Genomic DNA, 20,412 nt, shown 5'->3' on the forward strand with positions numbered 1-20,412 from the left:
AACCTCTCTTGTTTGGGTAATTATAAGCACCCTCTCAACTATAAATCTTCTTACATGTCCACACTTGTGGTTTCAAATTTAGTAGAATTTTCGAGATTATATGGAATATTATCACTTTGTACCCAAGTTATCCCATTCGAATTCCACATTTTGAAGCAAGATGATCATAATATATGTTTTTTTTGGCTTGTATATATCAGATTGTGGTGCATCAGAGACTGTATTTTTACACAAAACGAGTACAAACTAGAGCACATTACACGAAATCTAGATGATTATGTTGAATTTGACACCATAAGAGTGGAGATGTAAGAAAAAATCATAGTTGATGGAGGTAGATGTAATTATCCAAAACAAGAAGGGTTTTTTCGAAAATTGACCATACCTCAGGGGTGTTTGTAATTTACCTATTTAATTTTGAAGCTTGAAATAACGAGTGGCATATCAGTAAATAAAAGAAAATCAGTGTCCATTTCCATTTTCCACCACTTGTCGTTTTCCCCTTAAATTTTGTAGTAAATAAAAAATCAGCTGGTTTGTTTGCACGTCTAGTAAATCTTCAATTTATGACCAAAATCTCCCTCTCTGCAAAAGGCCACCCGCTCCTTCACAGAAAACCATGAGAGGGGTATTCCTGAAAATAAACTCACTTCCGAGGGCCGGGAAACAAAGCACGATTAAATAACCCTCAGCAGTAGTCCCACTCTCACACGAGTGGCGCGTAATGCTACACGCCAGTCGATCGAGCCCGCGTGTGCGCTACGTCATCAAGATGACGTCGTATGCGAGTGGGGAAAAGACAGTAAGTAGTGTCACTGGTGAAAGCCTGAAAGGGCGGCTGGGAATAATGGTAGAGTGTTGCTGGATTTATTTATTTTTTTAATTCTTAATTATTATTATTATTATTTTAATTTTTTTTTATAGTTTCAATAAAATTGCTAAATTTTTAAATATAATATATGTTTCTAGTGAAGTATTTTATATTAATGTAGTTATGACTTATGAGTAACATTCTATTGAAAAAACAAATTCTATATTTATATTGTAGATAAATAACTATATATATTGGAACACGCCTAATGCGACTTCGGGTCTTCCTCGAATTTTATCGCACGAGAGATTTTAAAATTAAACCTAAAATGGTTGTTAATTGAATATAACTCGAGTTTATTTATAATTATTTAATTAAGTCAAGTTCGAATTAGCTTCATATTTCATCGAATGAAAAAAAGGGTTTTTAGTTTGTAAATATTAACTAAATTTCCAGTAGAATATCGCACTCCTATAGAATTAATAATTGATTCAATTAAGTTATTTCATCGTGCACGTGTTAGGTGGTGTTCGGAAAAACTTTTAAATAAATAGAAAGTAGTGATTGATTGTTGAGTAAAACTAGGACTAATTTGTTTACTCAGAAATATTTGTAAATGAGGTGAAAAATCAGATTTAAACTGTTAATTTATATGTTGATGTGTTTGGTTAAACGAGCTTTAATTTAAAACTTACTTTCGTAAAAAAAAAAAAAATATCCTTATAAATTGATTTAAGAAAAATATAATAAGAGTACAAATATGAAATATCTAATGACTAATATACTTTAAGCTTAAAAGTTGTTATACGATATATTTTACAAAACAGATTATAAGCTGAAAAAGTTGATAATCTTTTTTCCAAAAAACTTTTATAAGCACCAACCTAATAATAAATCCAGAGTGATTTGCACAAGAGAACAATTTTGAACAGAGCCGGCCTTTGAGGGAAGCGAGAGATGCATAGGCTTAGGGCCCCACCTTGATGAGGGGCCCCCAAAAAAAAAAAACCTAATATATATATATATATATATATATATATATATATATATATATATATATATATATATATATAAATAAAAGTATATATAACGTTTTAAATATTAAAATATAAATACTTTGAAGGTGGGGGCCGCTGGTAGTCAGAAAAAAAGTTTTGGCCGTGTGTTTATATTTAAAATATATATTTTTGTTACTGAAAATTAGGGATTTTCAAGACTGATACTATAAAAATAAGAAAAAGAAAACAAATCCCAATCTCATCTTTTGCGGAGGGCAGGGACCACGAAATTCACCAGGCAAGTTTTGTTCTTCTTTTTCCCCTATTTTAATTTAATTAAAGTTTTTGGTCATTTATTTTTAAAATTTATTATTATATTAAGTTAATGAGAGATTTGTAAAAAAATATATATACAATGAAAAAAAAGTTAAATAATATTAAAATACGTGAGGGCCACATTTTTTTAGTTCGCTTAGGGCCCCGAAAATGTTAGGACCGGCTCTGATTTTGAAGCTTTGAATTCCTCTTATGGAACAGTAGAAAGACAAAGAAGCCTCCAAGAAAGGTGGGCCCCACTCCTGTAGAAAAAAAAAATATACATTAAGAGCTAAAAAACAAAACAAAATACAAAAATAAAAAAAAGAAAAAGAAAAAGAAAAGAAAAAAAAAAGGAGTTTAATTTTATGTGATATGATGCCATCAATGGTGCTGGTGGGTGGTAGCGTGCGTCTTTACTATTACTTGTATTCTACCACTGTTGCATTGTTTTTTTCTTTTTATTTATTTATTTTTAATTTATTTATTTATTTAATATATATATATTTATTTAATCAAAGAAATAGTATCAGTGTTTTAGTTTTAGGAGGAGACTCTTCAACCAAGAATCGGAGAGAGAATCTCATGGTGGAAATATTTTAAATAATAAATAAATAGAAAAAAGAAATAGTTTTAATGGGAATTTGAGGAGAGGGAAACATGCCCAATTTCATCCCAACAGTTGTGTTCTTTGTTCCTCCAAGTATTGGCACCAGATCCTAAAGGTCCCTCTCTCTCTCTCTCCTCTTTCTCTCTCTACATCTTTCACTTTCACTATTCTCTCTCTCTCTCTCTCTCTCTCTCTCTCTCTCTATATATATATATATATATATATATATTACTCAAATTATTTTTTTAAAAGTTGCTGGCTTGTACCAAAAAAGGGTTTTTGTTTTTGATTAAATTTACAGTCTTTGTGATGTAGTTATACAGACAAAATGGTTTACTGAGGTTCTAATTGTGATGTTTGTTTGGTGTTTAATGGATTTTGGTCTGTGATTAGTTTGATGCATGTGTGGACTTTTGACTTATCTGGGGTTTGTTTGATTCTTTGAAGAAAAGATGTTGACTTTTTTTTTTTTTCAATTCTTGTTTGTGGATTTCGCATTCTTCTTTATTATCCTTATCGAATCGGTTTTCGTTTTCGGATGTTTTCTTTTTTGGTGTGTATGTTGATGAAATCTTGAATGCATTTTGATGTTTGGGATTTATGTGAATCGGTATGGATTTCGTGGGCTGCGATTTTTCGATTGTTTCGTGTAATTGTACTATGTTATTGTTTTTTACCTTGTTTGTATCGATGTTTAGGATTCTTTTGAATCTTTAGCATGGTGGAATTATTAATGTTATCGGAGGTATCGAGATTCATTTATGAAATTAGGTCCACCGTGCGCCGAATGAATGAGCTAGGTAATTAGTTCTTGTTAGGTGACTGTTATCATTAATTGCGCGATTACGACGACTTACATTTAAAGGGAGGGTTCGCTAAATTTTGTACTCGATTGACTAAATACAACCTCGGATTAATTGTCTTAAAGAGTAATTCATGTAAAGATTTCTCTCGAGGTCCTCGTTTTTTTCCGTTCATAATTTGTAGCTAGGGGTTTGTTAACTTAGAGTTGAGTATACGTAAGTTCTTATATTTAACAAGAAGGTCGATCGAGCAGCTAATGTGAATCCATTTGTTCTCGAATTCTGATCGTTTATGCATCTCGATTTTTCAGCAACTTCTCTATGTAATTTTATTTTTATTTTTATTTTTTATTTTTTATTTTTATTGATTCTTCAAGAACTACATAAATAAACGTGTTGGACGAATTTAAATTCAAAGTGCGCCCGTTTCAGTTTATATGTTTTTATTGGCAGAAATTTGCACAAGCATCAATTTTCGGACAATATCCAGAAATCTCGATTTTTTTTTAACACAAAAAAGATCGACACTCCTCAACTGAATCGAAATCCCAAGTCACCGTGAATTGGGTGCTATGGGAAAGACTACTTCTCAAGATCACTCTGCTTCATCCGACTCTGGTAACAATGCCTCAACATATATATGTGTGTGTGTGTGTATATATATGTGTGTGTGTGTGTATATATATGTGTGTGTGTGTGTGTGTATTTTTTGAGTGAATAATTATACGCTTCGTCTCTTATTTTATTTAAGCGCACGATGAAAGCTACGGGAAGCATGGGCAAGATATGAAGGCTGCTTTGTTTCTGTGCAATCCCGAGCTATCAATCAATGCGTCACAAGCTGAAATAAACCAACCAATTGTAAGATGCCTCTCTCAATAAAGTTTAATTTTTTTATTTTTTTTTCGTTTCGGAAAAATTTGAAAATTAATAATTCAATCGTTCTTAATATCCCTATATCAGGTGCAATTCCCGTATGCGTACGCCGACCCCTACTACAGCGGACTTTTTACTGCCTATGGTCCTCATAATATGGTAACCGAATTTTATTCTCGTATTTGTGTTATTATTGAATTATAATTGCTGAGTTGATTTTGAATATTTGCGTAAATATTAATTTTGGTCATTGTTGAAATAATTCGATCAGATTCAGCCACAGGTGATGGCTGCTGCCGCTGGGCGGGTCCCGCTACCTGGGGATATTCCCGAGGACGGTCCGATATATGTCAATGCAAAACAGTATCATGGAATACTTAGGAGGAGGCAAACGCGCGCTAAGATGGAGGCTCAGAATAAACTCGTCAAAAATCGTAAAGTAAGTTTTGTATATATATATATATATATATGTATATATGTGTGTGTGTGTGTGTGTGTAGTTCTCTTATTTGTTCATCAAATTTGAAACAAGGAAAAAATGGTTTATTGCATTTAGCACCCTTGTTTTTATTCTAACTTTCAGAAAACTCCGCGTGTTATGAATATTAGCAAAAACCCCATATGATTCAATTTTATTAGCAAACTACGCCCTAAAAAAATGCACCATTTAGGTGGTTGTGTTCCAAAAAATGCTTCGTAGGGGTTATTTGCTAATATTTTGTAACATGAGGAGTTCTTTTAGCAATTTGGTATAACACAAAGGGTACTAAATGCAATTAACTAAAAAAAAATGAAGTCGAAATTGTCAAAAAACTCATCGTGTTATTATATTAGAAGTCCATCTATGATTCAATTTTATTATCGAACTACCCCCAAAAAACACACAATTGAAGGGGTTGTGTGCTAAAAAAAAGCATTATCAGGGGTTATTTGCTAATATTTATACACGAGGAGTGTTTTTAGCAATTTGGTATAACCACAAGGGTACTACTGCAATTAACTCAAAAAAAAAAAAAATGTAACCAAAGAACTACAAAAACGGTTTTACCATAAAGACATTTGTGCTAAAAAAATAATTTGTCTATAAACTGCAGCCCTACTTGCACGAGTCTCGACATCAGCACGCACTGAACCGAGTGAGAGGCACCGGTGGGCGCTTTCTCAGCTCGAAGAAATCTCAGCCGTCCGATTCCCTCCCACCAACTGGCTCTCAGATCAACGGCGGCCAAGATGATCAGTTTCGTTTCAATTACGGTGAGGCCGAAAAGTACGATGACCCCTCCACCTCGTCCGAAGGCGGCGCAACAACTAGGGTTTCAGTTTCAACCGCCGAGGCTAACATGCACCAGCGAATCCCGTCGTCCCACATGGCGGGTCCCGTGCAAAGCAATGGCGGCTTTGTGTACAGCGGGAACCGCCACTATGCTTCCATTGTCCGGTGAGAGTTGGAAAATACATGGGCTGACTCACCGGTCGGGCAATTCATCCTTGGCTTTGTTTAGTACTACTACAGTTGTTTCTTTTCTGGGGTTTTCTGCTGGCTATCGAAACTTTCTGCGGAAAAAAGTGCTTATTTTGTTGTAAAGATTGTCTGTTTTAATTAGATGAATCCTAGGTTAACTGTTTAACGGTCTTATTTGGTAAGATAACTTTTCTTTTTCTAGGTTGAAATTTGGGATTTTTTATATGCTTTTGTTTTCTGGTAATGGTTTATTTGGGATATGTTTAGTTTACTGGTAACTCAACTGATATAATTATACTGCTTCTGAAAGGGTTTTGACAATACAATTATTCCTCTGTGAATTAATATAGCCGCGACTAGCAAAATTTTATTAATTTAACGAAATATTAAATTATCGAACTAATAATTTAGTTTGTTTTCACTGAGTCGGAACTAGAAAAAACTATTATTTAGGCGCCGTTTAATATTAATTTATGTTCTACTATATATATATATATATATATATTGAAAAGTCAATGAAATATATAAAATTTTATAGTTCTTTAGTAAAATAAATAACATAACAATCTAATAATTACTGGACCATATAAAACTAAAATCTAACTAAAATATTATTGGAAAAAAATAAATATATATGGTATAATAGTGCATGGAGAGATATTTTAAGAAACTAATGAACTAAAATAAATAAAAATACTTAAGATTACAATTAACATGTATTGATTTCTTAAAATTTATCGATACGAATATATTCGATTAATTGGTCCAATAATAATTAGATGTTACTTGTTAGTTATTAATATGTAACCCAAGCAAGATAACATTTTAACATTTTAAAATATTGCATTTGTAATAGATATTTTAATAATATAATATAATTATTATTTTTAGTTATTCATTGAGTAAAAGAGAAAACTTTAAGGTATTAAAATTTATAATACAAATTAAATGGTGCTTCATGGGGTAAGGTGGTGTTTGCAAATGCTTTTTGAAAGTGATTATGCGGTTTTTTTTGCTCATAATTTGTTTTTAGGTGTTTGCAAAATCAACTTTTGCTTTTGCTTCTTTTAAAATAATCTGCTTTAAGCTATTTTTTTAAAAACACCCATAACCCTGCTTTTTCAATTTTAGTTCATTTTTCGAAATATTTGCAAACACCCCCAACTTTTAGAAATAAACACTTAAGACTAACTTAAATCACAATCACTAACTTCTGCTTTTAAATAATCATTTGCAAACACCACCTAAGTGTTACAAGATTTACTTTAGGGGGTGTAAAGTGTATTTAATCCTATTTTTAATTAGATAGCTAAAAACCTGAAAAATATAGTTCGAGAGGCAAAGTGATGAGTAGTGTATAGTTAAGGGGGCAAAGTGAAATTAAACCAAAATCTCATATCCACTCCCCAAACACTCCTTCATAGTTCGTACTGTCATCCCCGAAAAGCCCCCATGAAATCGATGAATTTCCATTAATACCCTCAATTTTCCCCCTTCTTTTGTCCTCCCACTCAATGAGTCCTAGTTTATTTTGAAACCACTACTGCAACAAAACACACAGCGCAGCGTGTTTTTGTGTGTGTTGAACGGAATATCCATGGACGGTGGCGCACATAACAATCCCCGCACGGTGGAGGAGGTTTTCAGAGATTTCAAGGGCAGACGTAATGGCTTGATCAAAGCTCTCACCACTGGTATACTTTAATTTTATGATTTTTAATTTTTTATTGTTAATTCATTTCAAATTTGTTAATTTTTTATATGTGTTTATCGATTGTTGAATTTCGAACCGCCTTTAGTTTTTCCTTGTGCTTTTCGAGCCTTAGGGTTTCTGTTTGTTCCAATTTTTTGTGCGTTAGTTTTACTGAATTTTGGATTTGTTTGTTTGTTGTTTTTTTTTTCCTTTTACAGACGTTGAAGATTTTTTTCAGCGGTGCGATCCTGGTGAGTTTTAGGGTTCATTTTCACTCTGCTGCGTGGAATTTTGTTGAATTCTGGAGTGTTATTTGGTGTACTTTGTTAGCTTTATTGTTTATCGCACTCCATTTTTTTTGTTCAATTCCTAGGTATTCTATTGCTGCTGAAATTCGGGTTATTTTAATTGATAATTTGACGATTTTTGTTACCCTCCCGTTTTTTTATTTGGAGATGGCGATCTCATGGTTTTATGTATGTTATAGATCTGGAGGAATGAGAATTGATGATAACTATGTCTTGTTATGCTTTAAATTTTCTCTGTAATGAAATTAATAGCATGAAATAGTATATGCTGTTTTCATATATTTCACATTTATTACCCAAGTGAATCTTTGACACGTCGTTTTTTTCTGCCACGGATAATTGCCACGTGGTAATAAATTAACCTGCGTGATGCTACTTCCTTTGTATAATCTGGGCTGTGCTAATTGGTAGTTACTGCTTTATTTAGTTGTTTGGAGTGTTGATATAAAGAAACTTGGATTGTTTGCGGCACGAATATTACCGGTAGCACTTTGTTTTTTGCTTTTGCGTGTGCACACATGGTTAAATTCTTTTCTGATTATATATTTTCTTTAGTTGGTGTCTGTATTGGTTCTGATGTTGGATTTTTTCACCAACAGAAGAAGCAAGTTTACCTTAGTTGACTGTTAGTTTGAACTGAAATTACTTGTAGCTTTAGTTATCTTTAGTAATTGTTTGGGTTTTTAATGGAGATTAACTGATGACAGTAAGTTTGTTCGTCGCTCTGCCTATTTCTTTTCTAGCTGCAACTGTTAGAAGGTTTATCATCATATACTCCTTTAATAACTCCAGCATATGTGCCGTATGTGTAGCTTGTCTGGAAAACATATCTGTGAGATTTTTTCTGTACTGAACAGTCAACAAAAGATGCTTCTATGTGAATGTATACTATTAAGTATTAATAGAACTACCTCTGTCAAAAATGGAAACTGTTGCAGAGAAGGAAAATCTATGCCTTTATGGGCTTCCGAGCGAGAAGTGGGAGGTTAATTTGCCTGCTGAGGAAGTGCCGCCTGAGCTGCCTGAACCCGCTTTAGGTATAAACTTTGCCAGAGATGGGATGCAAGAAAAGGACTGGTTGGCTCTTGTTGCTGTTCACAGTGATGCGTGGCTACTCTCTGTTGCTTTCTACTTCGGTTCTAGATTTGGCTTTGATAAAGCTGACAGGTAGGCTTGTCTTTGCTAATTTCTTATCATGTCATTATTTTTCGTTTATTTCCCCTTATATTCCTGAAGCAATGGTGTTTTTTTTGCATCTGTCATTTTCTTAAGGCAAAATATTAGCGAGGGAATTCAGTACTTTATACTGGAGAAGATGACTTGATCCTAATGTGTCTCAAACATAGTAGTTAAACTCGCGAGATACCGCGATATATATCGCGAGACGGTACGGTCCCAATCAGAACGATACAACTCATAATATGTATCGGCTATACATAAATACCGTTAAATATCGCGAGATATCGTATCGTATCGCCATATCACGATACGATACGATATTTACGATACTAGTCAAGATATTAAAAAAATTAAAAAAAAAATAAAGAAATTAAAAAATTAAAGGAAAAAAGAAGAAAACGAAATATTCACATTATGAGGGCCTGAAAACAAATTTCAATATTTTTTAATGTTTATTTACATATATTAGATCCAAGAAATTTACACGCCAAGTTTTATATTGATAAGAGAAAATAGGAAAAGGCCAAAGTTGGAGTTGATGAAGTTGAAGAGATTGATGAACATGAGGATGAAGATACTCGTTTGAAATTGGTGGATGAAAAAAAATTAAGTTACATTGATCTTGAAGATTATGAGTGATATATTAGTTTTTTACAAATTAGAGATCAAAATTTGAACTTTGTTGATGTTATTTTTATGAGCAGTTATGACTTATGTCCTATTTTATGATATATTTTATGATAGATTATTTTTTTTAAGAAATTAGAAATGAGTGGTTTGACTTTAAAATATTAAATTTTACATTTTTATAGTATTTATTATGCAGATATATATATTTTATTATTTTTAATAGTTGATTAAATATCGTACGATACGATAACAATACGATACAATACACGGAGGAAAACGATACACCGATATTTTCCGATTCGATAACCATGGTCTCAAATGCTTCAGAGGCTTATTTTTGTGCCAGCTGTTATTTCCATTTCTATCCTCTATAGCATATTTTTTTCGTAGCCTCAAATTAATGCATGCTTGGTCGATTCTTCATAAGTTATAACAATATATTAAGCATATTATTTTTAGCATAATTCTTGTTTGTGAACCCTCTTTTTGTTGAGATAATAGCGCAGATGCTTGTTTGACCTAAAATATACAGTCTTTACTGAGTTTTGGGTTGGACAAAGTTAATATAGTTTGTTCTGTAATTTATCTTCTCTGATGATAACTTTGAGTGACTGTCTTCGCTGGATGTACTGCAAGTTATAGCTAGCCGAATTTTTTTCCGAGCATCTGTGCTTTGGATTTAGCTTCTTTATTTTATTGGTATCTGGGTGCAGGAAACGCTTGTTCAATATGATCAATGATCTCCCTACTATTTTTGAAGTTGTGACTGGAGCTGCAAAGAAGCAATTGAAGGATAAATCATCTATCACAAACCACAGCACCAACAAACCCAAGTCAAACTCAAAACTGGTAAATGATGTTATCCATTTTCTTAATATTCTTTAGGACTTCCGCATTACCGATGTATCAATAATGTTCGGTAATTTTCTGACTTTGGTTACCATGCTCACTTATAACAATATTAAGTGTAGCCTGAGTATAAGATAAACTTTTCTGCCCAAACTTTATCAAAGAATCTTACATTGATGTGCATGTTTGAATGAGTCCACTTTTCGTTTTCTTTCCTGCCAGTTCTTCTAATAGATAGGATAATTGTTATCCCATTATTCAAGTGACCAATATGAATTGCAGAAAATCTCTAGTCTGTGTGCGAATTGAATTTGGTACTGAAGCAATTGGTAATCGTAAATGAGTATTTTTAGTATTGCTTGACTTTATAAGAATCCTTGGTTATCCATGGTGCCTAAAATACTACAAATCATTCGTCTTTTGCTGCATGACTCCCATTATCATGTCATCCCATTGCTTGGGAATGTGGATCAATTATATCTTTTCCCAAGTTTTCTATGATCAATTTGGAAAAAAGTGGTTTTTACCCCTTAAGAATTCGTTATGTTGCTTCTTAAGCATGTTTTTTTTTTAAACTTCAAGTTTTGCATACATCTGTTACTAAAAGTTAGTTTAATATCAACCCCGTCTTTGCTCATCTTCTCTGTTAACCGATGTGTTTCAGAAAAATAAACTATTTGCATTCTTTGAGGGACATAATTTGTGTGCGACACATAGGATTCATATTCTTTCGAAGACGTGTTCAATTCATGATCTGTTTTAGAAGTTAATTGAGAGGATTATATCTTTGTGAAGCAGCTAAATGGTTAGTGGAATTTTTTCCAGTTGTTGTCTGCATAACCTACTCACTGTTCGATCGTAGTTGATGCTTTATTGCATCATATGAAGTGATCTGTGTTTTAAAATAAAAAACACAAATTGTTAAAATGCCTTGAAATTCCGTATCTATTGTCGACGACCGCTTGAGTAGATATTCTTTTGTGAAGACTGATTTGCTACTGGAAATTCCATAAGCATCGTTTTTTCCATGTAGGCTAGCACTTTAAATTGTTGCACTAAAACTAGACGTTTGTATTTGTCCTCTCGGCTCTCACAACAACTGCTACTATATCTCGTATCGATGCATCAAACTACAACCTATTTCTTGTTTGAATAAGCAACCGGTTCAACCGTTTCGACGATGTTTTCTCCAAGTTTATGCAATTAAATAGATATCTTTTTAAATCTCAGGAAAAAATTCCCAAGCCCCCAGCAAAGGAAGTGGATGAGGGATTGGACGAAGAAGAAGCTCAAGAAGAAGGCGAAGAAGAGGAAGAAGAAGAAGAAGAAGAAGACGAGCATGGAGACACCTTATGTGGAGCATGTGGCGAAAATTATGCATCGGACGAATTCTGGATTTGCTGTGACATATGCGAGAGATGGTTCCATGGTAAATGCGTTAAGATCACTCCTGCTAGAGCCGAGCACATCAAACACTACAAATGCCCGTCTTGTAGTAACAAAAGAGCACGCCCTTAATCGCTTCCCCTAATTACCTGCTACTTGCAATTGTGCTTCTCATTGGCTGCAGCTTATAAGTTATAACTCATGTTTCTCATTGGCTGCAGCTTATAAGTTATAACTCACCCCCATCTAGTTGCTCCTAGTCCCACCCTTGTGTCTTATTTACCAGAATTATTTAGCTACTTTTACTTGTGCCATTTTTTAGACGTAAAATTGTTTGTTTTTAGGGATTTTTTTTTAAACTCTTGTAAGATCATCCTTAACATTTACTTTTACCCAGTTTACCGTTAATCGTGTCTGTTTAAAAATTTAACATTCGTTGACTCTTTGACTTTCAATCCCCCTCACACCCTTTTGTGCTTTAATAGATACAGAATTGCACATTCTTTATCATCAATCCAGGTATCATTCTTATATATAATTAGGAAACAACTTAAACATAACAATTTTGCTATGTATAAAATAATAAAATAACTTGGAATAAATAAATAAATACTGTACAGGTTTGAACTTATTTTGGTATAAGTTAGTTTCCCTTCTATTTAGCAATACACAGTTGCATTAAAAAGTTATAATTTTCACTATCCCTGAACTAATAATTATTGGGGTCTACCAAGCATTAAGCATACCCTCATGTTTGAACGAAGAACACGGAAGCACAGTGCGAAAGCAATCTGGTACGAAACAACAGCATCAATGGCAGCATATTCTACTTGATTGCGATTGAGCTCTTCAGCATCCCACTTACTCAATGTCACATCCAACGGCTTCTCCATCTCCTTTCGAAGAACTACTGAAGCCATCTTCTTCAAACTCATGTATTTGTACTCCTCTATATTTACATCTTGACCGTCGTCGATCACTGCCAATCTAGCGAGATCGTTCAGCTCCAAGATTCTGCCTACCCGCAAGCCGTGATGTCTATACAATCTGTCCACGTCATCTTCGATTCCAACCCCACAAAACGTGTGGCGGGGGTCGGATAAGAAGGTGTTGAGCGAGGGAGGAATAAAGTCCACGTGAAGAATTTGGAAGATGAGGCATCGGTTGCCGATGCAGAGTTGAAGTATGGCGACGGGGTGGTCTTCGCTTGGAGATATATTTGGCAGCCACTCGGTATCAAGACCTATTAAAAGATTCTTCGAGAAATCGATGTGAATATTGAATATCGAAGAAATCCATTCACTTACTTGTTTGGCCTTTTTTGCTACTGTTACGTAGATGCATTCGTTGTAAAAAGTGATCGAGAAAAGGTTCGGGCGAGCCTCGGTAGTAGACATGGCATGAAAGTTAAGTTAATAGAGAAATTGATGAAGTTTGGAGAGGAATTATTAGTATAAAAATTCAATCTTGAAGTTTGAAGAGAAGATGTGTGGGTACTATGTATATATATATATATATATATATATATATATAAGGACCGGAAAAAGTATTCAGAAGGAAACATAGTTATAATCTAATAATTAAAAAAATTATAAAGTTGAGTTCTAGTATAATTTGGAATACAAAAAAAGGAAAGCATCACATACTACAACTTTTTTTAACGCGAAGGTGTCATTGTTAATTATAAATTATAATAAAATAATTAACATTAAATTATTTATTTACTATATGGTTCTTTCAATTATTTTTCGAAAATTAAATTATTACAATATTAATAATATTTTATATATTATCTTATAAGTGACTAAAAATAACTTTATGCTGATTTCACACTTATAATATTAATAATATTTTATATTATAAGTGACAAAAAATAATTTTATGCCGATTTCAATCCGAATTTACGATTTTGAAACAAGTTTTTCATTGAATTTACAATTCCAATTTTTGATTTTTCCAAATTTCATGCATCACCAAAATTTATTAGTGTCTTTATTATTAATATTTTATATTTAAACAAATTATGCAAAGTTAAAATTCTATGTATCGACCGGCGGCGAGACAGCTGCTACCGGCGTTACGCCGGCGCAGTGGTCACTTTCAAAGCGAAGGCTCTCCTGTCGGTTGCTCCGCCACAATCGTACCTCCGGCGTCGTTTTTGGTGACCGTTGCTTCCGAAAACGCTAGAAATCATAAACCTAATAGTTTCGAATCAGCCAATCATCAATCATCATCAACATCATCAGGCGAAGGTCGGAACCCTAGATTCACCGCCGGCGCCAAAGCTCTCTGGCAGGAAGAACAGGCTAGTGTTCTTCAGGCGTCCCTCCGCCACGTGGTCCGCTCTCACTACCAAATATTCAATTTTATATAAAATTTTTTTTCTCTGCTGTTCATTGCGTAATTGAATTCATAGGTTTGTAAATTCTGAATGTGGAAGCATGCTTTGTTCTTTATGCAGTACGGTGATAATTGGCAATGTGGATTTATAATTTTCAGATTTCGATTGGGCAAAAACTATATCTAATTAGATGGACCAATTTTAGGTTAATTTGCGACCTCATTATTTGATTTTGCTCAAGTTATTATTGCTGATAATTTGATAATTATTCGTATATGAGTTCGATATATGCATGGCCGAATTACAGCGGAGGTGACTTACGACTTGGTTGGATGGTTTGTGGAATTTAAATCGGACAGATTAGATTAGGGTGGAGCGATGCCGCCATGATCGCCGGAGCAAAGGAGGTTGGTGCTTATCCTTCCGTTGCAGGATCTTTTTAGAGAGAGAGAGAGAGAGAGAGAATTCCATGACTGATTTCTTGATTCATAATTCTTATATTTATGTATTAAACTGAGAGTTGGTACAATGCCATTATCAATTTGCAACACGTTGGTCTATATTTGGATTCTAAACGTTAGCCTTTCTTGATTATGGCAGCGTTCGATTGTACGTTTATATGCGTTGTTTCTCTCTCCTCTCTTCCGGACAGACGAGCATTTTTTATTTTCTGTGAAACAGATGCATCCGGATTATCAGAATGTGCATTAAATATACCAAACAATGCAAATTCTGATAATCCGGATGCATCTGTTCCCTAGATGATTTTTAGCCATTAATTTGTCGTGTACGAATGCTTTTGTTTAGCATAATTTAGCTATTATACGCCACTTGTGATGAGGCTTTCGTAATGATCGTTCACTCGGTTCTAAATTTTTTGGTTCAGTTTTTTCATGGATGATTGTCTGGCAAAAGTTAATTAACATGAAAGAAGATTTGAAAAACGCGAGTCCTAGTCACCGTGTGGCCAAGCTTGTTAGAATTCGCGCGAGCTCCCTGCGTCTCGAAGTGGCCTCAATCACTTAGCATACAGGTAACTTTTTATGAGTTATTCCATTGTGTTTGTTACTGTTTAATAAAATTTACAGAATGCAATAAGACTAGGGGTGTAAATCGGAAGGATAACATAAGAACTAATTAGCACATTCCGAAAAATAAACAAATCAATTTTTAAGTGAAAATCTAATCTCAATTATGTTCCAAATTTTTTTTGAAAAATCGAAAATCAAAATTTCGTTGTTGGAATGAATTTTTTTTGTTCCAAAAAAGAAATTTTCGGATCAGAATTGGCATAATTCAGAATTTTTATTTTTTTACTCACCTAAAATATACACATAAAAATGTTGATTACGGAGTCCTTTTAGAAACAGATTGAAATTTTTGAAAATATTTTCGGAAAATTAAATTGAGTTGGAAATCAGAATCCAATATGTATCCAATCCGTTCCAAACAAAATTGAAATAATCAGAAATCAGAACTTTGGGGATTTGAAATGGATGTATTGTTCCAAAATCGAAAATTTTCAGATTAGAATCAAAATTATGAACATTCACTAATAACATTGAAATAACTGAACTTCAGTATCAAACACTGTCTACCAATCATCACAAAACTCGTTTAATTTACAAATGAAACACCACAACAATAACAACACTATATTGATATCACATCATATTTACACTAATCAAAATAACTTCTTCACCCATTTTTTTGCCATCTATCTTCACAATAAATCAATATTCACATAATTCAATCACCAATATCTAAAACCAACCACTCAAACATCCAAATCATCAAAATCGATTCACAATCTAGCGTAATTTAATAGTTTCGTTAGGAAAAATAACATTTGGATTCCTAATATGCGGATTAAGCTCCGCCAATTCCTTCCATTTATCACCCGCCCCGTAAACACGAGAAGATATACTCCACAACGTCTCTCCAGGCTGTACCGTTGTAGTCAAAGCGGGGCCCGTAGGTTTGTCGATGGGCTTTGACTTCATTAACGGATGCTTATTCTTCTTCCCCATTCCGCTAGCCAGTAGCCAGCGGGACCCACTTTGCTGCTGATTCTTCGAACCCCATGACTTCTTTCTCCCCTGCTCCGTTTTCAGACCAGCAACATGTACCTCCGTTATTTTATATTGAGGAATCTTTTCTTCTTCCTCATAAATAACCTCTTCTTCTTTTGTCTTTTCAAGAATTGTGTTTTCTTTGGGACACTCGGAATTTCTCGCAAAAGAGAGCGTACCGTAAATTTTCGGTTTTGGCGGAACAAAGACTCTCTCAACTTGAACGAGAGCAAGCATCGGTGTGCCAACTGGCTCGTAGTCCCTTAACGGGTCCCGCAGCTGCACCATCAAAGCAACGGTGAAATTATTACCCAACAAACCGTACTTTTTACTCTTTTCTCGTCTTTCGTCCACCTTTGATCCTCCTCGAAATTGGTCTAGTGAGGTGGCGTGATGGGCTGCCAATATTTTCGAGGTTCTTTCACTAACGAAATCACCGTCTTCGATTTCGCCAGAATCGATTTTCATCCATTCGTTGAGTGTTAGAGACAACCCCATCAATCCGTCAACATCTTCACCGTTATCTTTAACATCTATTAGTTGCAGTCCACAAGTCCCGTCGAGACATAGGGAGTGGGACCCATCAGCATCGACTGTTTTGCCCTTGAGAAGAGATAACTCGTCGATAGATTGTGCGCTAATATTCGAAGGGGCATCATCATCCGACATACCAGATTGTATCCTCAAGCCCTCAATCGAGAGGGCTTCGATTTTGTCCATTGCTAAAGGAGCAAGATCTTCCAAAGACACGTATTCTGTGTTGCTATTACTGCGCGAGCTCGAATCGAACTTTTGCATAATTATAGGTTCCTGCTGCAATAAATCTTGCCTGAAATTTATTGAAAAAAAAACAAGGTAACCGATTTGCAATATTTCAAGAAAACATAATACACGAAAAAGTGTGTAGCTACAACCAACCTCTCTAGTCCCTCTAAACTCAAGGCGCTATCCCGCGTGAATTGTTGGATTGGTTTCCCAGTTATATCTTCTAACGGCATTAATTTATTAGCCTGCATCGAGAGCTTCTCAATTCCAACAGAAGCCAAACAACGAAGTACGTTCATTACACCGGAGCCCATTTCAGCAGGCACCACCACCGGATTAGACACCTGCATAATTACGCTCCCGCCATTCTTAGAATTCAAGAAAAGTGCAGGATTCATAGACCTCAAAAATCCACCGTTTCTAGTCTGCACAAAGGGGCCCACGCCTTCAGCAAGTGGAGGAAGTTGCAGAGCATCTTCGGGAAACATATCAATCGAACCACCGAACCCATCGGAGCCTCTAGTTGGAGAATCTTGAAATGCCGACTCGTCAAAACCCAACTCGTGCATCAAAGCTTCGTTTTCCAAATCCTCCATTATCGAAGCCCTCGTCTTAGTGTTGAATGCATCGGTGGTTGTAGTTCCGTCAGCAAGTTCGGGTTGGTCATAGTCGATATCGAAGTTGAGTAAACCTTTATTATTGGCAAGAGCATCCTTTTCGAATTGCTTGTATAGGAGCACTCTTGGAGAATTGGGCTCACTTTCGGAACTCGAGCTAAACGGACAATGCTCTAACATCTCCAAGAAATCAATTTCCACCGAGTCGGTAACATCTTCCGAGATAATCGATTTTCCCTTTCCATGATATCTGTCGTGAGAATCAACATCCAAAGCATCAGAATCATCCTCCTGAAAATCGAATTCTTCGTTCACCAAATCTACCGTACAACTCAACGCGACCTCTAGTTCTCTCATTAGTGATTCTTTGGAGCACATATCAACTTCTCCTTCTTCACAAGGTACAACTTCTACAGCTGGCGGATCAAGTGCGGCATCCTCAACAACGGCTTCCTCAACGAGGGCTACCCCAAAAGCAAAGTCAACTTCGGATTGCACATGATCTTTAGTCAACTCTTCAATCCCTTTGTCTATAACAGAAAACTCGGCGATTTCACATGTAGGAGGATCGACGGGTAAAGATAAAGAATCAGCCTCCGATTTATTTTCAGCTGAAGAATTAGGCATCTCTTGATCGAGTTTCTGATAGAGTATGTTCACTGAATCAGACAACTCCGATTTTTGCACCGGCAAAACCTCATGAAGTTCCTTTATATCTTCCGAGTCGGGAATTGCAGCAAGACTTTTTGCTCGACGAAATTTTAGGCTGTTCGCTTTATCAGAAGGCATCGCAAGTTTTGCTTTCGTTGCATTATTCTCAATTACAACGTACCCAAAAGTGACATTCATCGTAGCACCTTTTGCTTCACCCGATAATCTGAAACTAGTCGTCCACTTCCCCGAACTCTTTTCGTCGTCCTCCTCCAGTTCGTCCATTGTCAGAGGAAGCAACCTAGTCAAATCGATTTGATGCTTCCCCAAGTCAAGCTCGGGGGCATTATATACAGACGCATACACCACGAAATTCTCGGGATCGTACTTTGTGGAACGGTGGGGACCACTAGTAACATATACAGAACAAGAATGAGTCAATTTTTCCTCAAACTTTGCGACTCCATCGCAAACCTTGACAGGAATCGTCATCTGCTCGGGGTCCCGCCTCTTCCAGCGAACGACGAGATAAACGCCGTCGAACGAATCCGGTAAGCGCTCGATGGAATGGACTAGGAGAGAGAAACGACAACCGAATCTTCGGTTCCGGACATTGGTCAAGTTGGCCTTTATAGTTTTCCAATTCCAAAGCGACGGTTTCTTGCCCTTTTCCAATGAATCTTTAGGGTATTTCTTAGTATTGCCGGGATTTGTTTTGGGCTCCGGCGAACGGAATTTTCCTACGGATTTGGACCGGCTACTGGCGGTGGAGCTAGCAAGTCTTGGGGGCGTTTTTTTGCCGGCGTGAAAGGATTCACTAATGGTTTCGAGATCACTTAAAAAATTGCCATTTTCTGAATTCTCACCACCCTTCTTGCTGCTGCTATCTCCTTTTGACGACATCATTATTTCTTCGAAAACTGCATAATTAGACACTGAATTTTCGCACTATTATGAAGCCATACAAAAAATTAAATCAATTCCAGAATCGATTGCATAATTAAACACTGATTTATTTTTTGTTATTTCCTTTTTCCCCTAAAAATTGCAGTAAGTTTCTCGATTGAAGAACTTAAAGCCACGGAATTAAACAACAACAAAAAAAAAAAGTGATTTTTAAAATTGACTTCAGAAAGATAGAGCATAAAAATCCAACAGAAAAAAAAAAAAAAAAATCTCAAGATCAATTCATAGGCTTCATAATCGCTGCTGTACAAAAGAGATTAAACAACTAAAAAAAGAGAATATATATATATATAGAGAGAGAATGAATTTAACAGAAGAATGAAGAATTTTACCGGTAAGATCATTAGAATTTGGGGTGGACCTTTTACTCTCTCCCCTCTGCGTGTTCAATTTGAAGTTGAAGCTGACACGAAATTAATATATATATATATATTATTTTTCGGTGGAGTCCCTCCATTTCTTCGAAATCTCACTGTTGCCCCGGTATTAATTTTGAACGAGTTCAATCGAATGTTAATTTATTATTATTTTTTTGCACATTTAAATATATTTTTGTTTAGGGGTTCTTTGATATAACCCCTCAATACTTCTTTTAGTAGAGAAAGATCTAAACTATTTTGCACCATTAAATTTTAGCCATAACCGTGTCTCTCTCTCTCCCTCTTTATTTTTTTTTTTAATATTATTGTTATTTTAATATTATTGTTATTTTAATATTATTATTAATTTATTATTGTTATCATTTTTTTTTCTTTTTTAAATTTTTTTTTCGGTTTTTAACTTTTTTTTCTCTATCAGATATGTTAATCGACTATGATGAACTATGATGAACTATAGTCGATTAAGGAACCGAATACTAAAAATAACAAATCACAACTACAAACATGCAAACTTAACTATATTTTACAAAAACAAAAAATATACAAACATTATAATTGATTTATACAATTGGAATCAATAAACAAAAAAATAAAACAAAAATTAAAAATCGGAGTCAATGAAACATAGTTGATTAAGAATCTGCTACTAAAAATAGCAAATCACAACTGCGAAAAAATGCAAAATCAACTATATAAACAA

The 20,412-nt window shown here is 34.8% G+C and overlaps 5 protein-coding genes across 14 annotated transcripts; 3 read left to right on the plus strand and 2 right to left on the minus strand.

Annotated features, from left to right (window-relative positions):
• Positions 1-2,627: 2,627 nt before the first annotated feature.
• LOC105971045 (nuclear transcription factor Y subunit A-6) lies at positions 2,628-6,135 on the plus strand. Of its 5 annotated transcripts, none has more exons than XM_012995892.2 (6): positions 2,628-2,849; positions 3,991-4,155; positions 4,289-4,398; positions 4,501-4,572; positions 4,691-4,852; positions 5,508-6,135. In XM_012995892.2, exons 2-6 carry the CDS (start codon positions 4,110-4,112, stop codon positions 5,853-5,855), a joined length of 738 nt encoding a protein of 245 aa, XP_012851346.2. In that variant the 5' UTR covers positions 2,628-2,849; positions 3,991-4,109; the 3' UTR covers positions 5,856-6,135. The 5 variants fall into 5 exon arrangements, with proteins under 5 accessions (XP_012851346.2, XP_012851345.2, XP_088679882.1 ...); XM_012995891.2 differs by having other exon boundaries at positions 2,634-2,849; positions 4,685-4,852; XM_088823756.1 differs by lacking the exon at positions 2,628-2,849 and adding an exon at positions 2,974-3,860.
• Positions 6,136-7,272: 1,137 nt separating this feature from the next.
• On the plus strand, positions 7,273-12,350 carry LOC105971001 (PHD finger protein ALFIN-LIKE 5). Its single transcript, XM_012995848.2, has 5 exons — positions 7,273-7,569; positions 7,787-7,819; positions 8,815-9,043; positions 10,399-10,534; positions 11,765-12,350. The coding sequence occupies exons 1-5, from the start codon at positions 7,473-7,475 to the stop codon at positions 12,050-12,052; spliced, it is 783 nt and encodes a 260-aa protein (XP_012851302.1). The 5' UTR covers positions 7,273-7,472; the 3' UTR covers positions 12,053-12,350.
• A 150-nt stretch (positions 12,351-12,500) lies between these two features.
• On the minus strand, positions 12,501-13,399 carry LOC105970830 (3'-5' exonuclease-like). Its single transcript, XM_012995654.2, has one exon. It carries the CDS (start codon positions 13,315-13,317, stop codon positions 12,637-12,639), a length of 681 nt encoding a protein of 226 aa, XP_012851108.2. The 5' UTR covers positions 13,318-13,399; the 3' UTR covers positions 12,501-12,636.
• Positions 13,400-13,765: 366 nt separating this feature from the next.
• Positions 13,766-19,475, plus strand: LOC148767358 (uncharacterized). Of its 5 annotated transcripts, none has more exons than XR_016033775.1 (3): positions 13,790-14,258; positions 14,569-14,668; positions 15,148-15,453. XR_016033775.1 is itself a non-coding variant. In XM_088823832.1 (3 exons), the coding sequence occupies exons 1-3, from the start codon at positions 13,962-13,964 to the stop codon at positions 15,160-15,162; spliced, it is 360 nt and encodes a 119-aa protein (XP_088679958.1). In that variant the 5' UTR covers positions 13,792-13,961; the 3' UTR covers positions 15,163-15,453. The 5 variants fall into 5 exon arrangements, 1 of the variants encoding a protein (XP_088679958.1); XM_088823832.1 differs by having other exon boundaries at positions 13,792-14,258; positions 14,621-14,668; XR_016033776.1 differs by lacking the exon at positions 14,569-14,668 and having other exon boundaries at positions 13,766-14,258; positions 15,148-19,475.
• LOC105971034 (protein PLASTID MOVEMENT IMPAIRED 1-RELATED 1-like) lies at positions 15,801-19,726 on the minus strand. 2 transcript variants are annotated; one of them, XM_088823831.1, is made up of 3 exons: positions 19,665-19,726; positions 17,252-19,286; positions 15,801-17,162 (listed from the first exon to the last, which is right to left on the minus strand). In XM_088823831.1, the coding sequence occupies exons 2-3, from the start codon at positions 19,270-19,272 to the stop codon at positions 16,073-16,075; spliced, it is 3,111 nt and encodes a 1,036-aa protein (XP_088679957.1). In that variant the 5' UTR covers positions 19,273-19,286; positions 19,665-19,726; the 3' UTR covers positions 15,801-16,072. The 2 variants fall into 2 exon arrangements, with proteins under 2 accessions (XP_088679957.1, XP_088679956.1); XM_088823830.1 differs by having other exon boundaries at positions 17,252-19,301; positions 19,665-19,725.
• Between the last annotated feature and the right edge of the window lie 686 nt (positions 19,727-20,412).

Source organism: Erythranthe guttata, chromosome 10 (genome assembly GCF_056151865.1).
Source record: "Erythranthe guttata isolate IM_541 chromosome 10, IM_541, whole genome shotgun sequence".
Classification (NCBI taxonomy): domain Eukaryota; kingdom Viridiplantae; phylum Streptophyta; class Magnoliopsida; order Lamiales; family Phrymaceae; genus Erythranthe; species Erythranthe guttata.